This window comes from Suricata suricatta, chromosome 3 (genome assembly GCF_006229205.1).
Source record: "Suricata suricatta isolate VVHF042 chromosome 3, meerkat_22Aug2017_6uvM2_HiC, whole genome shotgun sequence".
NCBI lineage: Eukaryota > Metazoa > Chordata > Mammalia > Carnivora > Herpestidae > Suricata > Suricata suricatta.
This window is the reverse complement of record NC_043702.1, coordinates 124,823,174-124,842,609: the sequence shown is the minus strand read 5'-3', so window position 1 is coordinate 124,842,609 and position 19,436 is coordinate 124,823,174. Positions and strand designations below refer to the sequence as shown.

The 19,436-nt window shown below is 38.6% G+C and overlaps 1 protein-coding gene across 8 annotated transcripts in view; it reads right to left on the bottom strand.

The window, feature by feature from the left end:
- The window catches only part of RABGAP1L (RAB GTPase activating protein 1 like), a 719,423-nt gene that overhangs the window by 136,585 nt on the left and 563,402 nt on the right, over positions 1 to 19,436 (bottom strand). For 7 of the 8 annotated variants that reach the window (XM_029935097.1, XM_029935100.1, XM_029935099.1 and 4 more), the window contains one exon: positions 16,122 to 16,250. In XM_029935097.1, the coding sequence (XP_029790957.1) occupies positions 16,122 to 16,250 (129 nt within the window). Of the gene's footprint in view, positions 1 to 7,401; positions 7,486 to 16,121; positions 16,251 to 19,436 lie in introns of those variants that run through there. The other variant, XM_029935113.1, reaches the window with a different exon arrangement.

Genomic DNA, 19,436 nt, shown 5'->3' with positions numbered 1-19,436 from the left:
CTCTACCCCTCCCTCACTCTCACTCTCACTCTAAAAACAAACAAACAAAAAAAACAGAACAAAACAAAAACCCTGGCATACTATTTAATGTAATACCTGAAAATTTTTGTTTCTTTCCAGAAGTATTTTCAAAGAGGCTTTAAAGCCCAATATTCTTCATCTTAAGTAGACAGGATTTGTCAACTAAATAAATATTTAATGAATGACTCTTTGAACCAGCTACTATGCGAGGCATTAGATGAAGCACGAGGCATCTAGAGAGAGCGAGGTAGAGTTAAAGACTTAAAGACTCACAATAAGAGGAAATGACTCAAAACAAATATGATAATGGAGAGCCCGTATGGCTCAGTGTCTGACTACTGATTTTGGCTCAGGACACGGTTTCATGATCACAGGATCGAACCCTAAGTTGGGCTCTGTGTCGAGTGTGGAATCTGCTTGGGATTCTGTCTCCCTGTATCTCTCTGGCCTTCCCCTTCTCCTGTATATGCACATGCGTGCACACACACACTTTCTATCTTGAAATAAATAAACTAAAAAAAAAGAAAATAAATATAGTAATAATGGCTGATTTTTTTGTATACTAACTATGCCCAGCATTGTGCTAAATTTCTTACAGGTAACCCTTGGACAATGTGGGGGGTTAGTGGCACTGACCCCCCACATAGTCAGAAAGCCATGTGTAACTTTTGACTCTCCCCAAACTTAACGACTACTAGTCTGCTGGTGACTAGAAGCCTTAACAGTACCATCAACAGCTGATTAACACATATTTTATGTCACATGTATTATATACTTTACTCTTACAATACAGTAAGCTGGAGTAGAAGAGCTATTAGGAAAATCATAAGGAAGAGAAAATACATTTCCAGTACTGTGTTAGTCAAAAAAAATCCACGTTTACATAGATCCACACAGTTCAACTCTGTGTTGCTCAAGGTTCAAGAGTATATATATTATCCCACTTAATCTTCACAGTAATCCTATTACACAGATAGTATTATCCTTATTTTACAGAGCAGAAAACTGAGGTACCGGGAGTATAAGTAACTTGCCAGAGATCACAGAGGTAATAAACTGAGAAGCTAAGATTTGAACTCCAACAACATGGCTTTGGAAAACCACATTCTTCACTACAATTGTGTTGCTTTAGTGCAGGAATTACCAGACTTAGAATAAATAGCTGCCTAGGTTCCCAGAGGGGGTGAGGTCTGATCCGGGTCTTAAAGGGTAAATAGGGGTTTGCTTGATCCCATAACTGCAACCGGAATTGATAGCTAATTTAGCGGTGAGTCACGCGTATGCTTAGCTTTGATAATTCTTAACAACCTCCTTGTGCCGTAGGTATTAGCCTCACTTCATGATGAGAAAACTACTCAAGGAGATTAAGTAAATTTCTCCGGATCACTCAGTCAGTAAGAAGTAGAGTCAGAATTCAACACTGGACCTGTCTGCCTCCAAAGGCTCAGGCTTTTCCTGGCACTCCCCAGAGGGAAAGCACTCCAGGCAGGAGGGACAAGATGTGACCAGGCCAGGAAGGGGGGTGGCGTATTGGTGCAAAAGAAGGGGCTGTCTGCCAAGCTGAGGGGAGTGGGGGCAGGAGTTATCGTGCAGGTAACAGGGGCAGGTGACAGTGTCCTGGGAAGTGAGAAGTGACAAGAAGAGGCTGATTTTCAGGCAGACAGCTCCAGTGGTGGTGAATCCAGGACACCGGAGAAGACAGAAACTAAAGCCAGAGAGAGACCGTTACTCTGAGGTGGCTGTAACAGTCCAGATAAGCGAAGTTGGGGGCTTGAGACTAGGAATCCTGATGGGTCTAACAAGCTCCTGCCATGCCAGGAAATTTTCTTAGAATTTTCCCCCAGCAAGGCAGTGTCTGCAATCTGACTTCTTAAACAATGGACTTCTTAAAAGTTGGTGAAATGTTTTACAATAAAAAATTTTACGTAATGATTTCAGAAGATAAACTAAGTTCCTATGTCCATGCTGTATTCATAATCTGTTATTGCTTAAAATAATCCATTTTATTATGATAGAAGATAAACCTTCCTCTATCACTGGACATCCTGTTAAGATATAACGTCCTTACACAACTCTCTCAGGAAAGGCAGAGAAACAGGGAGGTTGTGGTTTGTATGAGATGTGATATAACATAGAGTCAGGACTATAAGGAAGTTAATGCGGTAAGACTATGCCTGAAGCATATCAGAAGGACTCTACCAGAACCTTATATAAGGTAAATTAGAACTTTTAACTAGCTAACATGCATGCCAGAGGAAAGGCCTTGCCAACCACGTAGGCTGATGGAAGTGGAGGGTGGAACTGTGAAGAGAGAGAAAAATCTTGTCGATAATCTGAGATTTTACGATAGCATGGGAGAACTTGGGTATGCGGACCAACATCAGAAACTGTCACGTATTACCAGATGCTGGAGATCAGTTAAGGGGTGCCAGATTAAGATCCATGTTTAGAAGTGAGTATTTTGAGAGACAGTGGAGAGATGGTGACACTTCATTGATTATGAAAAAGATTTTATTATGGACTGAACTGTATGCCCCCCAAAATCCACATGTTGATGCACTGACTCCCGGTACTGGTATCTTTATGAGATTAGGACACAGACAACACAGACAGAGGGATGACCCTGTGAGGATACAGTGAGAGGAGGTCAGCTTTAAGACAGGGAGAGAGGCCTCAGAAGAAACCAAACCTGCCAGCACCTTGATCCTGAACTTCCAGCCTCCAGAACCATGAGAAAGTAAATTTCTGCTGTTTAAGCCACACAGTTCTGTGGTATTTTATCATGGCCGCCCTGGCAAACTACTATAGACATCAAACCGGGGGGGCAGACATGAGACCCAGAAAAAAAGTACTGCCTATTTAGGAACCAACCCAGGAAGAAGCTTTAACATGTAGAGAGGGCTAGTGGGAAGCACAGCGACCTTGAGGGTAAGGGACACTGGAAGATAACGCTGTGTGGAAAAGAGAATGAAACGCTGCAGAGAACACACTGATAATTGTGCCAAATTGGGTACTGAAGCTTCTAACCTAAACCACTTAACACGAAGTTTTACCACCTCTTCATGTGATTTGTACTCCAAGATTCCCTCACATAATAATAAAAAATAATAATAATAATAACAGCAGCAGCAGCATCATACTAATAAATGATGAGTATCTGAAAGAGACCATGTCAACTACATACTACAGTCATTTGGGTAGGAAGTGGTGTAGCCAGGGAAAAGGTCAGACACTCCAAATCACCCTCTATCACAGGTGGTACCAATAAAAAGTCCCCAGGCCAGTGGAATTGACAATGAGAAAGTATTCTCCATTTAATCACAACCATCAGTTATAGCAAGGAATAGAATTTTCCCCTCAGTAGTGTGTTTGCCTTTAAGTGGAGCTTCAGAAAGGTTGACAACAGTTGGAGACATGTGAATAACACTTCAAAATGTTCACTATCTTTTTTTGGTTGTTATTCTCATTTACATATTACTTCCACCACTTTAGAAAAATTTTTTGCTGGGTGGCGGGGGGAAGGTAGGGAGAAGGAGAGAAAAAGGCATAACAGTAAAATAAGTAAGTTCTCCAAAGCACTGATCAGACTCAGTTATTTGCCAGTGAAATGTTAAATGGGTCGATGAGTTGGCGAAACAAGAATATAATAACTAGGTAAATGTAATGTAATTAAATTCTACCAGATTCTCCCCAGAGTAGAGGCACCAGCAGCTGAAACAGCTGTGGTTGGCAGGTCTGGAATCCCAAACCCCTGTGATCCAGTGGTCCAGCCACCTTAACCCAACCTATCTTAAATACTTTTGACATTTATGTCTATTTTAATTGCTACCTAAAAAATCAAAATTACATTATTTCCAGTGAGGAGCAACAAGGACACAGAGGAACACTATATATAGTTTCTTGTCTAAAACAGATCCCCAAACACAAACTGTGAAGCACATTTTAAATACAAGCTTAACATGAAGTCAAATTATAAAAGATCTCAGTGTGGGAAAATTATTTATGACCACTGTTTCCAAAGAGTGAAGACGGGTTCTAACACAGATAAATTGTAATAGATAGAAAGTGATGGGCAAAATATAGCAGAAAGGTATATGAAATATGAAATCTCCCATTTAAGAGCATACCATTAGCTGAGAGTGAATTAGTTGCAGGGGAGAAAAAAAAACAACACTTAAAAGTTTGAAGGGAGAGAAACTGCTAGTCCAAACAGCAGATCTGAGTATTCATTTTGGTTGTTAATTCTATGTGGAAAGTTCTGCCTGAGGACAAAGTATCAAGTGGGGAATGCCTAAAAGGGTGTAGTGCTTTATTCCTATGACTTATTGTTTCTCTTACTAAAAAGAGAGACGCCCGTATAAAAATCAATTTTTATATCCATTTATCTTATTTTCCTTTGGTGTAGGACAACCTAATGATTTATATAGATTAGCTCATGATACAATACCCAGGTGCACCCATCAAGTTAATTTAAAAATATCTATACAGATTTCTCCTTAATAAACAGCAAGAAAATGACTGGCAAACACAGGGGTAGTGGTAGAATAAAATAGCAGAAGTACATAAGGACAAATGCATTCTAGCTGATTAGGAATGGCCAGAAAAGCTGAGTTTTCTAAATGTGGAGGAGACTTGGCGCCCAGGCATCTGGAGCTGTGGCCTGTTTTCTCCACCTGCCATCAAGTGTTTCTGAGTATGTCCAACATTTACACGTTCCCTGTTCGTTCCCACAGTACATGATTGTGAGAAGCAAGATCAAACTACATTGACCCTGTTTGGGGGAAAAATAAAACAATGCCCCAAATCTGATATACACTGAGGATTATGAGCGTTAATAGAAGCCTCAAAGGAAAAAAGAGGTAAATTTTTTGATATAGAAACTACTGTATCAATCTGTTATTTATCACATTTCTATATCCTATAACATAACACTTCCCAGCAGAAGATTATGATACTTTAAGCCAAATATTCCCAACTGCAGTTGTTGATGTAGAAGTCTTTATAGGAAAAGAACACCAGATGTGGTTCCATTAAAAATGAACCCTTTCCATGGTGCACATCAGGGCACACATCTTAGATCCACGAAGTTGACAGAAACTTGTGTGGCCTCATTGCTAATTCAAAAAAAGCATTTGTTGGGAGATGACATTCTTGTTTACACACAGCAATAACATCCAGAAATAGACAGCAAATACTATGAAGAAATTAGAGGTACATTGCTTTTAATACAAATGTTCTTAACACTTTTGTTCTAGAGTGAAAAATTTTTTTCAAACAGTTAAGTTAAAATTCATGGTTACAAAGATGGAGGTCTTAAAAGTGAAAAAATGTTAAATTTCTAGATAAACAAATTTACCATATTCCATTAAAAACATGATTTGTGGGAGGCAAGATCAAACTACATCAATGCACTCTGGAAGAGAAGATAATGTTCATCTTGGTAGAGAGGTAACTGAGCTAGAGCAGAGCTTAGAATTTTCTGAGGCAAGTAGTTACCAAGGTAACAGCTTGTCACTGGTGGCTACCTCTCCCGCCTGGGGCAGGAGGACAGTTTTGGTGCGTGACGAAGATGGCAGGGCAGAACCACCATGGGCCCTCCTCACCTCCCCTGCTCCTTTTGCCTCTGCCATCCCAGTTCATTTCTCCCCAAAGCATCTCAAATGTCCATGATCACAGGAAGAAGGGAGAGATGGTAGCACTGTTGCTAGGAAGAAGAGAAGCAAGTCAGAGGAGATGCCAAATAGATGGCAAAATAGCAATTGGTGTGGTTCTACTGCCACTAATTAACCAGAGTTAACAACTGAAAAATTTTAAGTATAAGACAGTATCATCTTCCAGTGTCACTAAACTGTCTTTCAAATATAAGAGTTTTGGGAGGAAAGTTGCTTTTTTCTTGGGTAACCACCACCAAGTCATTTAATGTCCTCCTCTACCCATTCTCCTTAGTCATGGATTTCAACAATTCTTTGCAGCTCTCCCTCATCCCCTTTCCTTGCAGTCCCCATTGGTCTTCACTTTCTTTTCTATTTGTTACACTCCATTTTCCATCATGTCAACCACTCTCTGGCTACTACCCTCATCTCTCTGAATCTGTGATGTGCTAGGGTCATCAACTACCAATTCCTGAGAAGCAACTGTCAACACTCAGCAATTATGTGAGCCAGTTCTTAAGTCATTGGTACTTTGAAATTGGCCATTGTGGGAGTATTTACACCATGGAAACTGGCACAAGCTACAAATCAGAGATTGCCCTTTTCCTCATCCCTCTCATTCCCATAAGACCGGTCTCTTAGTGCACCGCTGTCCTGGCCCTACTGTCCTTCTTTTGCCTCGTGCTGGCCAATCCCAACTCTGGGTCAGAATAACTGGTTTCCTCATGAATACATTTGGGCTGCTGAGTGTTTCTAAAGAAACTCACAAAACACTGCAGATTTTTGCCACTATGAATTAATGATCTCCAACAATAGTCCAATAATCTTGTGTTTTCCCACTTAGTTCTTCCAATCTCTGCAACGTCTGTTCTAAAAACTTCTCTAAGTTTTCTAAAACCTCTTACTCTACTATATATTCCCTTCATTCTAGAATCTACTTAATGGAAATAACACAAACCTTCAAATGAAATATTTTCAATCTGCTCCTCACCAAACTGCATATTCCCTTTATCCCCATCGATTCCTTGATCATTCCCTTGACTGGAAGAAGGGTCCATTCTTGTTTAATCTAAGACCTTACCTCCACAGAGTCCTGCCTCTGTTGATATTTTTCCTTTTCTTTACTGAATTTTAAACTTTTCTTTCTGTGCACCTTTCCTTCTTCTTTAAAGATAAAGAGGTCTGGTCCCTACGTATCAACTTTCATGACTCTTGGAGCTATAGTCACATTGGCCTTCTCCTAGTTTCTTAAACAGACCTTACTCCTTCCTACCTCACAGTGTTTGTACATACTGTCCCTTCAGTCTGGAATGCCTTAGAACCTCAGTTCAAGAAAGCTTTCCCTAAACTGTTGGTTGAATCTGAGGGGTTCCTTTGCTCCTTCTCCTCATATAGCCTTATTACATCCCGTCTGAGCATTTATCTCACTTTGTAATTACACATTTACTAAGGTGACTATCTAATATTTACACACAATAGTGTAAACCCCATGATTTCAGGGAGCATATCTGTTTTTGTTCTACCCTGTATTCCCTGGATCTAGCACAGTGCCTGGTATACAGTAGGTGCTCAATGAAAAAACTGATTCATTGAGGCTTTTTAGCATTTAAAGACGCATTTTCCCATCCCTCCAAAATCCATCTCAACCTCTTATCTTCTTATCTCTCTTGTACTTAGGCTCTGGTCTGCTGGCCATTTCTTCCACCCCCCATCTTCCTTCCATACGAACCTTCTTAGAAGAATTGCGTTATCTTCCTTTCTTCATTTCCTTCCCTTCCATTTATTCCTTGAACCACTGGAGTTTATACTTCATCACTCCATTGAAACTGCTCTCACTAAGGCTATTAAGAAACTCTTTATCATTATTGCACAATGTCTGTTTTCCACTCCTCACTACCTTATATGACCTCTAAGCATTGCTGACATTTATTCAACTTCTTCCTTCTTGAAAATGAATACATTTTCCCAAAGCATTCACACTTTACTTCACTACTGGGTTTCCTCCTGCCTTCTTAGTTTCACTAGCTTCGACTTCTCAGCCCATTTTTTACATGTTAATACATCTATCCTCAACACTTCTCTCTGCTCCTCTGTGAGAATTCACCCACTCCCATAGTTTCAATACTGATGACATCCAAATGACTCCTTTCAGCTCAGATCTCTAACATCTTACTTGGTATTTCTGTTTATTTGGATATGAATTTGTGGACACACACTGCAAACTCAAAATGTCCAACACTTCACTCACTATCTTACAACCTTGTAACTTGTCTTTTGTTTGTTCCCTTTGCAGTGATCACTACCATGCTGCCTAAGAGTTCTGGATGTCATCACTGGCTCTCTCTCCCTGCTATAATGCTCACACGTAATCACTAAGATCTGTTGATTCTATCTCCTGAATATCTCTGGAATCTGTCCATATCTCTCCAGCCCATAGCAGAAACTCTGATCACTTCTCACTGAGTTGGTCTGTCACTAATATCTAATCTTACCCCTTTCAATCCATTATCCACAAAGCAGCCAGAAAGACCTTTCTAAAGCAGTTGATCATTTCCACCTCCTATCTAACCCCTCACAATGCTTCTCATTGCCCCCAGGATAAAACTCAAATTGCTTACCATGACTCACATGGCTCTGCACCAACCGTCTGGATCCCGGACATCTTTCTTGTCTTCTATTTCCTATTCTCCAGTCATCAACTATGGTGAGGGCTTAGACAATACCATATTTTCCTACCTCTGGGCCTCTCCATGTCCTCTGTTTGGAACATCATTCCTCCTGCCTCAAATACTCTTTCACCCCTGCTATTCCTTCAGGTCTCATCTTAACTCCTATTTCCTTAAGGAGTTCTTTGGCATAGTTCCTGGCACACAACAGGGACTCAGGTCATGATCTCACTGTGCACTCAGTAAATGAACATTCTTTCTATATTACCTTGAGTTCAATACCAAATTTTGAAGTTTTAATTTTGCTCAAATTATGAAATAGGCTAATTTCTATTTTAAAATATTATTTCATGAAGATCTACCAACAGATTTTGTTAAAAAAAAAAAAAAAAGGCTCCACACGGGGCTTGAACTCACAACCCTGAGATCAAGTCCTTAGCTGAGATCAAGAGTTGGATGCTTAACCAACTGAGTCACCCAGGCACCCTCAGCAACAGGATATTTTGAGTGGTGTGATGAACTTTGCTACTAATGAGGTACATCACAAATAAGGCATTTGCAACATTATTCCAAATAAAAATCAACTAGAAAGAAAGAAAGAAAGGATGGAAGGAAGGAAGGAAGAAAGAAAAAAAGAAAGCAAAGGAAGGAATGGAAGAGGGAAGAAGGAATGAAGGTAGGGAAACAGACAAGACTTTCTTCCCAATCTTTAGAGAGTAACTCTCAGGAAAACTTTCCATGTCCATAGAACTAAGGTATACATAGAACTCTAACTTCTACTACAGATGTTTTACTCTTTTAGTTTATTTTTTTATTCCTATCAGAGCAATGCCAGCTATATCAATTCCATTATAGTTAAAAGACTCAAATTTTAGTATTTTATCCTTATAGCATTGAATACATAACATCATATATAGCATTGAATCATAGGGAGGCATGAAATACTGAATTAAATTATATATGATATCTAATATCTTACTTTTTTTACCAACAAGAATGGCAATTTCACCAATTCAACCTAATACAATATAAATGATATTGAATAAAAGTATATAGAGAAAGACAGGTCAAGAATAATTATAAAGTTTATATATATAAGTCCTTGAATATTTATACATATCCCACTCATAAACTCTTACAAGCTCTACAGAAATATCAATTTACTTAACAAGTTTAAGACTGTCCCACAATATAGAGGTTAATTTTTCTGAGTCACTGAATTCCTCTTAAGCATCTAATAAGGGGCGCCTGAGTGGCTCAGTCGGCTGGGTGTCCAACTTTGGCTCAGGTCATGATCTCATGGTTTACGAGTTCAAGCCCCCTGTTGGCCTCTGTGCTGACAGCTCAGAGCCTGGAGCCTGCTTCAGATTCTGTGTCTCCCTCTCTCTCTCTCTGCCCCTCTCTTGCTCATGTTCTCTCTCTCTCTCTTTTTCACTCTCAAAAATAAATAAAAATATTTAAAAAATTAAAAGATTAAAAGAACGGAATCTAATAAAACATATACATTTCCTTACCAGGAAAAACAAATTCCTCATATGCTTGTATAAAGAAATACAAATTTCTACTGATTTAGAGTCCAAGATTCAAGTTTAAGAAGGTCTGCAATAGCAGAATTTTTAACTACAAGGTAACAGTTGAATAACAATATTCGATAAAACCTGAGGAAGTGTATAGACAATATATTCATATATTAAGTAAGCAAATGACTTTTCAAATCAAGTCTGAAGGGTCAGCATATTTCCTAATTTTAACCTGGCTGAAACCATAGGAGCTGGAAGATATTTGAAAACTTGAAATCATGTTACTTAAATCAGCAAAAGTAAACACAAAACCATTTTTGATATTTAATATTACAGAGCTTTTAAAAGAATAAAGTTATTTATCTAGTCCTGTGGGGTTTGTTAATACATCTAATTGGCATACTTCTTGGTAAACCACATACAGGGCTAATAAGTTCTTTTTCACGTGCAACTCTTGTGCCTATTTAAAACCAGTCAGTTCACTGAAATCACTGATCACCTAGTTCCTTAAAGTTAGAGGAAAGTGATTCATTTTGTTGGGTAATTAAATGAGACCAGTCCGTCCAAAGAAGATACAACCAAACACAAATCCTAACTTTGAAATTAATTAAAATTAAAACAATCTTAATTATTTTTGACCAACATTCTATCTTTCATCCCAAGGTTATAGATAATACATTGTGAGTGCAACTTTTCTGCCTCTCCCCTACCTGCCATTACCTTTATCTAACACAGAGCCTTGATCTCTAAATCCAGCGTTTCCTAAAATTTCCAGCTGCTAACGTAGTCTGCTATAATGATGGCAGGATGACTCACACTCTCACCACACCCCTACTTCCGTTATTCACGGTAACACCTTGTACTCCACAGCCTCTTACAATCTGCAGCCTATCAGGATGAGGAAGGGGGTGATGGTGTGAACAGCATGATAGGCCTTGGGGTTCTTTCAAAATTGCAAGCTGTTGTGAAATCGATTGAGTAGGTTATGACTACCATTTCGGTTTGAAGACTTTTCATGTGGGGAGGGGAGTTTCAATGACACCAAATACAAAACAGCAGTAGAAGAGGAAATATCAGAGTGCGTGACACACTGTAAGGGCATGTATGTATTCAGATGTGTGTGTAGGCCAGGTCTCGATATAAAAGCTATTTTATTTTTATTTTTTTTAAGGTTTTTGGTTTTTTAACATTTTTTAAATGTTTTATTTATTTTTGAGACAGAGCGTGAGCAGGCAGGGGCAGAGAGAGAGGGAAACACAGAATCGGAAGCAGGCTCCAGGCTCTGAGTTGTCAGCACAGAGCCTGATGTGGGGCTCGAACCCACAAATGTGAGATCATGACCTGAGCCGAAGTCGGAGGCTTAACCAACTGAGCCACCCAGGCGCCCCTAATAGCTATTTTAAAATGTAGATCTCAGTTTAAAAACTTCAGGTTGGAAACCTATGCTCTAGTTCCAGCATGATGCTTGAATATTCTACTTATGTTTTCCTTCTCCAAGTTTCACCTCACATCTGCCTCACAATTAAAGTGATGACCTGTGATACAAAATCAATATATTTCTATGTATATTCTATATGTACTTTTATACATGAATAAGAAACTATCAGAAAGAGAAATTAAGAAAACAATCTCACTTATAATTGTATCAAAAATACCTTGGAATAAATTTAACCAAGGGTAGATCTATACACTGAAAACTATTAAGACATTAATGAAAGAAACTGAAGCCACAAATAAATAGAAAGATAGTCCCTGCTCTCAGATTAGAAAAATTAATATTGTTAAAATGTCCATTTATTCAAAGAAATCTATAGATTTGATGTCATCTATCAAAATTCCAATGGCATATTTTACAGAAACATAACAATTTTAAAATTTCTCTAGAATCAGAAAAAATCCCAAATACCCAAATCTTGAGAGGGAAGAACAAAGCTGGAGGCATCACTCTCTGACTTCAAATTATATTGTAAAGCCAAATTAATCAAAACAGTATGATTGTAGCATTAAAAGACAAACACGTAGATCAGTGGAACAGAATAGAAAGGCCAGAAATAAATCCATGCATATATGGTCAATTAATTTACAACAAAGGAGCCAGGACATACAAGGGGGAAAGGACAATTTCTTCAATAAAGGATGATGGGAAAACTGGACAGCCACATGCAAAAAAAAATGAAACTGGACCACTATCTTACACCATACACAAAAATTAACTCAAAGTAGATTAAAGACTTCAACATAATATATGAAACCATAAAACTTCTGGAAGGAAACATAGGTGGTAAACTCCTTGACATTGGTCTTGGTGATAACTGTTTTTGGATCTGACATCAAAAACAAAGAAAAAAAAGGAAAATAAACAAGTTAACACTGTTTCACATAAAAAAATCTTCTGCAGAGCAAAGGAAAACCATCAACAAAATGAAAAGGCAACCTACTAAATGAGAAAAAGTATTTGCAAATCATATGTCTTATAAAGGATTAATATCCAAAATATTTAAAGAACTTATATAACTCACTAGCAAAAACAAACAAACAAACCCCCAAACATTCCAATTAAAAAAATATCTGAATTGACATTTTTCTAAAGAAGACATACAAAAGACCAACAGGGTCATGATCTCATGGTTCGTGGGTTCGAGCCCCGCGTCAAGGCTCTGTGCTGACAGCTAGCTCAGAGCCTGAGCCTGTCTTCAGATTCTGTGTCTACCTCTCTCTCTCTGACCCTCCCCTGCTCGCACTGTCTCTCTCTGTCTCTCAAAAATAAATAAAAACATTAAAAATTTTTTTTAAAAACACCCCAAAAAACAAAAAAAACCCCAAATGACCAACAGGTACAGGAAAAGGTGCTCAATACCACGAATCATCAAGGAAATGCAAATCAAAATCACAATGAGATATCACTTCACATGTTAGAGTGGCTTTTATCAAAAAGATAAGAAATAAGTGTTGGCAAGGATGTGGTGAAAAGAGAACCCTTGTGCAACAGTTGGTGGAAATGTAAATTGGTTCAGCCACTATGGAAAATGAAGGTTCCTCAAAAAATTAAAAATAGAACTACCAGACAATCTAGCAATTCCACTTCTGGTTATTTATATGAATAAAATGAAAACACTAATTTGAAAAAAATAAAATGCACCCCTATGTTCACCGCAGCATTATTTTACAATAGCCAATAATGGAAACAACCTAAAAGGCCACTGAGGGATGAATGGCTAAAGAAAATGTGGTACACATCCACAATGGAATATTATTCAGCTAAAAAAGAATGAAATCTTGCCATTGGACACAATATGGGGCTTAAGGGCATTATGTTAAGAGAAATAAGTCAGAGAGAAGAAAATAAATCTCGTATGATCTCACTTATATGTGGAATCTAAAACCAAACCAAACCAAACCAAACAGAAATACTAAGCTCATGGATATAGAGAACAGACTGACTGCCTGGGGCAGGGGGTACAGGAGGGGGCCAAGCAGGTGAAGGGGATCAAAACAGTACAAATTTCATTATAAAATGATGACATTATTCATTATAAGATAAATGAGTCATGAGGATATGCTGTACAGCATAGTGACCATAGTTAATACTTTATTGCATACTTGAAAATAGCTAGGAGAGCAGATCTTGAAAATTCTCACCCCAAGAAAGAAATATTTTGTAACTATGTATGGTGACAGATGTTAACTAGACTTACTGGGGTGATTATTTTGCAACTTTGCAAGTGAAACTAATGGAATGTTAGGTGAATAATACCATAATAAAAATGGTGTCCTGTGAGCGCACTATTTTAAATATCCAACAAAAAGTTACTCTCCTTAGATAATGTAAACAAAACAAAACAAAACCCCAGGCAAAACATAAAAACAAAACAAATAACTCTATTACTACTTGAAGTAACAATTCATGTCTATCTGTTCATTTTCACATAAATCACTCTGGTTGAACACATTCCTTCCAGAAACGGTCCACCTGGATCATAGTTTGAACTGACTTTCCAACATTTTAAGTTTCTGTGTCTTTTGGATCCCATGTTTCCAGCCTGACAATTGTTAGTTGCTTTCATCTTCTAAGAAGCTTCATAAATTATTTTGAAAAAAACATCTTTCCCTGTGTGTCTCGTAATTTTGAATCATTTTCCTGGATTTTTCATTCTTAATGATTGTCCAATGCTACCAAATTTCCCTTGAAGACATTTAACCTTCTTCCTTACTTGTTTCTCCTAACTCTCTAATCTTTCACTCTTAGAAATGAATGTTTTAACAGATTCCAGCAGCACTGTTCCATTTACAGTACTTTTCTCTGACAGCTCTGGGACTATTAGAGGCTGAAGTCTGCCTTTCAATCCTTTCAAACAAAATTCAGTTAAAGTCACAATGGCCACTGCAATGTGCTTTCAAAGTCCACAGACAAATGTGGCTCATGCTTAGTCATTTGGCCCAGCCAAATAAAATAATCAGTCCCGAAGACTTTTTTTTTTTTTTAACATTTATTCATTTTTGAGAGACAGAGAGAGAAAGAGCTCCAACAGGGGAGGAGCAGAGAGAGGGGGAGACACAGAATCTGAAGCAGGCTCCAGGCTCTGTGCTGACAGCTCAGAGCCTGACGCGGGGCTCGAACTCATTGGCCGTGAGATCATGACCTGAGCTGAAGTCGGACGCCTAACCTATTGAGCCACCCAGGTGCCCCAGTCCTGAAGACTTTAAAAGTCTGCATTTCAGGATGAAGATTCAGATACCTATTTTTTTAAATATCTTTGGAAAGATTTTTTTTGAATATAGAATTCACTTGAAAGACAATATAGTTTTTCTGCTCAGTTACGTACTTTCAACATTGAGTTGTACTTTTTAACATTTAGAATTTACTTTAAAATAAGCTGAAATTAAAAACAACAGTGTCACACCAGAAAAAGTGTTAGAGGTTCCAACCACCTTCATCTCCACTCCATCTCCATCCCCAATGTTATCACCCTGTAAACACTATTGTTATTTCTCAACAAGATTATTGCAGAAATACCCGTCTGATCTCCCTTACCTTCCGGCAGTCTGTTCTCAACACAGTAAGCATTGTGATCCTCTAAAACCTTAGAAAGACCATATCACTTTTCCACTCAAAACTCTGTAAGGGCTACCCATTTCACCCATTTCGAGTAAAGCCTAACTCCTTACAATAATCTACATTTGCTGGCTCCTTGTGAGTTCTCAAACTTCCTCTCCTTTTGCTCTCATTTTCATTCACTTCACTCCGGCTACACTGGCCTTCTTGCTGGTCTTCCAAGTCACCAGGGATGAGCCAGCTGCAGGGCCTTTGAACTTGCTGTTGCCTCTTCTGGAATGCTCTTCCCCTAGACATCTCCATGACTAACCCATCTTTTTCACTTTCTTAATGAAGTCTACCTACTCTGACTACCTAATACCAACTGTAACTTTCCATCTCCTCACCAATCTGGTCTTGTTTATTTCAGCATACATCTCCTTTTTTCATAGCTATGTATCATCTTCTAACAAATTAAATACATTCTTTATTTATTATGATAGTCATTTATTATCTGTTTCCTTCTGTAAGAACACAAGGTCCAGAAGACATGGGATCTCTGTCCTTTGTTCAAAAGAGAAATTTCTATTTATGTATTAGGTAAGGTTAAGAAGATTCCCTAGTATATTCCAGAGGTGCTAGAATGTACACCCATAAATTGGTTTCAAATTAAAAAAAAAATGTGTTCTCTAATGTTGATACCATAATTTTCTGGAAAGAAATTTCCATATCAAATTATTTTATAAACTTATTTAGTTTTATTAAGCATATGATAAGGAGCAATGTATAGATAGCCATTTTGCAGATGTGGGATGGAAATGGGCAGATCAAGACTCAAAGCTTTCTAAGTCAGTTAATGAAAAGAAAGCACTGTCTAAGCAGGCTTTTCTTGCTTTGTTGTAAATAATCCCAAAACAGATGGCCAAAAGCTAGATACTAAGTCTGCTGCCATGGAAACCACTATCACAGCAGCCCATTCTAGAGCCCTACCTGTAAGACCAATGTCTGACTTCCTATTTTTACAATCTGAACCTACTAACTTCCACTCCAAGTCCTACTAGAAGCTATTATATACATATGCGCCTCACAAAAAAAGTCTGAGACTAGTTCATGCACACTATCACCCTAACGTAGCCAAAATCTAACAACATATAAAGAGAGGGTTTTACATAATTGGCCACATTCTTTCTTCATACAAGTTGTATATTATATATAAATTCATGTATCTTACCTTAATATTGCAAGCTTGCTCCATCAATCTTCTGGCATTTTCCTCTGCCCTGTATCTCTTTGGGAGTTGAACTCTGAAAAACTTTAAAGCACCTTCAAAATCAGCCTGCAGAAGATCTTCCTTTGAGGTCTGTAAAATAATTCCAAGAATTATCATTACATTTTAGCCTGCACTCAGGACAAATACATTGAAAAGTGAATTTGTTTTCCTCAATGCATGTTTGCAGCTAAGATCTAGCTTCATTCCATAAGTTTTTAGGAACAAATTTCTAGCCTCTTTACTGTAAGCTGAAATAAGTCACCATGAACCCTACACACAATATAAGACTTAACAGGCTAACATATTTAATTTATATAACCTGACAATCAGAATGGTGGATCCCAGCAAAGCTAACCAGGTTATAGCTCTGAGAGGGAAAAATGCAAGAAAAGCAAAACTCTGGGTCTCATCTATGACTTTAGTTTGCTGGATATTGTAAGGATATTATTAGAAACCTGCTGGAGGTGCCTGGGAGGTGGGTGATTCAGTCAGTTAACTGACCAACTCAGGTCATGATCTCACAGTTCATGAGATCTAGCCCAGTGTCAGGCTCTGTGCTGACAAGTGCAGAGCCTGCTTGGGATTCTGTCTCCCTCTCTCTCAAAATAAATAATAAACTTAAAATTTTTTTTCAAAAAAAAAAAAAAAAAAGAAAGAAAAAGAAACCTGGCTGAAGATAGAGAAGGTAATCAGAGTGTATTAGAATTACATAAGGAACACCTAATGGGAGGAGGGCTTTTCAACTAACGATAATAGCAGTTCAAAAAAACGAGAAATAGGTCCCCCACTTTAAAGAATGCTATGAAAAAATAAATCAATCACTTAATGACTGAACTTTGTATGAAAACTATTGTTTGCAAAATTTACTTCTTCAAGAAATAACCACTTAGAAATGAATATATGCATGCATAGAAAAAAGACTGAGAGGAAAGAAAAAGTTTCTCTGAATAGTGGGATCATGGGTTTTTCCCCCTTATATTTTGCTGTATTTTCTGCAGTAAAGATTAAAAAAAAATTTTTTTGTGTGTTTTTTATTTATTTTTGAGAGACAGAGAGAGACAGTGCAAGCAGGAGAGGGTCAGAGAGAGAGAGGGAGATACAGAATCCAAAGCAGGCTCCAGGCTCTGAGCTAGCTGTCAGCACAGAGTCTGATGTGGGGCTCAAACCCACAAAAAGTGAGATCATTAGCTGAGCCGAAGTTAGACGCTCAACTGACTGAGCCACCCAGGCGCCCCTGCAGTAAAGATTTTGTAATAAAGACAATTAAGGCTCACTCAGTAGAGCCTATGACCCTTGATCTTGGGGTTGTGGGTTTAAGCTCCATGTTTGGTGTGGAACCTTCTTTAAAAAAAATGAGGGGCACCTGGGTGGCTTACTTGGTTAAGTGTCTGACTTTGGCTCAGGTCATGATCTTGCAGTTTGTGGCTTCAAGCCCCACATTGGGCTCTGTGCTAACAGCTCAGAGCCTTGAGCCTGCTTCAGATCCTGTGTCTCCCTCTCTTTCTACCCCTCCCTTGCTCATGCTCTGTCTCTCTCTGGCTCTCAGAAATGAATAAATGTTAACTTTTTTTTAAATGAAAGAAAGACAATAAATATTTTATTAAAAAACTATCAGCAATCTTTGGCAAACACCATGATACAAATTATAGATTAAGGCAGACAAGGTACATAGAAGTAAGCCAAAGAGAAATAAGATGTTTCAAGAGTCAGAAATTGTCAAAAACCTCAGTAACAGAATGAAAAACAACAAAACAAAAAAACCACAACCAGGATGGCTAGAAATCACAGAACTATGTGCTAGTTCAAAATATCACTAATTCAAAATGTAGACCTGATTAACCTTAATGGCTGTACCAAAAGAGTATAAGGAAGTCAGGGAAATTTCTGCTCACGATAGAACCTGAGTTGTCTTCACCACCCTGGTCCAAGCCATTGTCATCCCTTAGGTGAGCTACTGCAGTAACTCCCTCACAGGTTTCCCCATTTCCACTTCTGCTCCCCACAGCCCACTCTCCCTATCATAGCCACATGATACCCTTTCACATCATGTGGTTCTTCTGTATAAAGCCCTCCAGTGGTTCCCACTGTGCTCAGAATAAAATCCAAAATCATTACCATTGCCCACAAGACCTTTCATGATCTAGAGCCACTGCTTTCCCCTCCAACCTTGTCTGGAGCCGCATCTCCCTCCTGGTCTCAAGTTCCAGGCCCAGAGGCCTTGTTTCTGTCTTTTGTAACACACCAAGTTGTAACACAACTGCCCTTGCTGTTCCCTCTGTCTGGAATGATCTTTCCCCAGATCTCTATAAGGAAAGCAACTTCTCATGATTTAAATTTTAGCTCAAAAGTAAGATCAGAGTGAGACCTTTTCTAAGCACTTAAAATATTCTCCCCCACCCCCAGCCCATCAAGTAACTATCCACCAACTAACTAATTTTTCTGTTTTATCTCTTTCCTTCTAAGGAAAGGGGCCTTGTTGGTCTTGTTCATTGCTGTATCCACAGTGATAAAACAAATAACTGGAATATAGAAGGTTCTCAATTAAAATGTACTGAATGAGTGATTTCTACTTTCATCTCCCCTTTTAAACAGAAACATGTAAAATAAAATATTGACTCATACACCAGGCATTTTCTCAAGGGTCCTGGGTTGCTCCAGCTTTCCATCCACAAACTGGTAGTCAGAAAGCAGAGCTAGGCTAACAGGGGCAGTGGAAGAAACACGCCTCAGGGCATCTCAGATTTATTGCCTCCCTCACAGATAGTCGGACATGATGGCAATAAGTGGTAGAGAGAATGTGTATCATGATAGAGTGTTATCAAGTCACCTTAACTTATTTGGAAAAGACAGTTATTGGAAACTTCAGCCTCAAGAGGCCTTCTCTGACTGAGATACCGACTGCACAATTACTGGGAGAGCACCTAGCTACCAGATATCCCAGACACACTAGATCCCTCGTCTTCCTTGTTCACGTGTAACACTGGGTCTGATGGTCAGCTCTCTGGGGACTGTCAGGAAAATTCAAGACAGGCTGCTTCTAGAGTTTGTAGGAAACAGGATCAGCAGCTTTGCTCAGTACCCCAACATTTCTGAGGGCACCACTCAATTTTCAGTGCAACTGACCTCTAGTTACCTGGCAACTAGATGCCCCCAGATGTTGGTGTGGTTCCTTGCAACTTCTCATGATTTGCCTGAAGGCAGTAGCACGAGTACCTAATTTTCTAATACTGCCCCAGGTCTAACTTCAAGTCCAGTCTCTGAGTTCATGCATAAGCA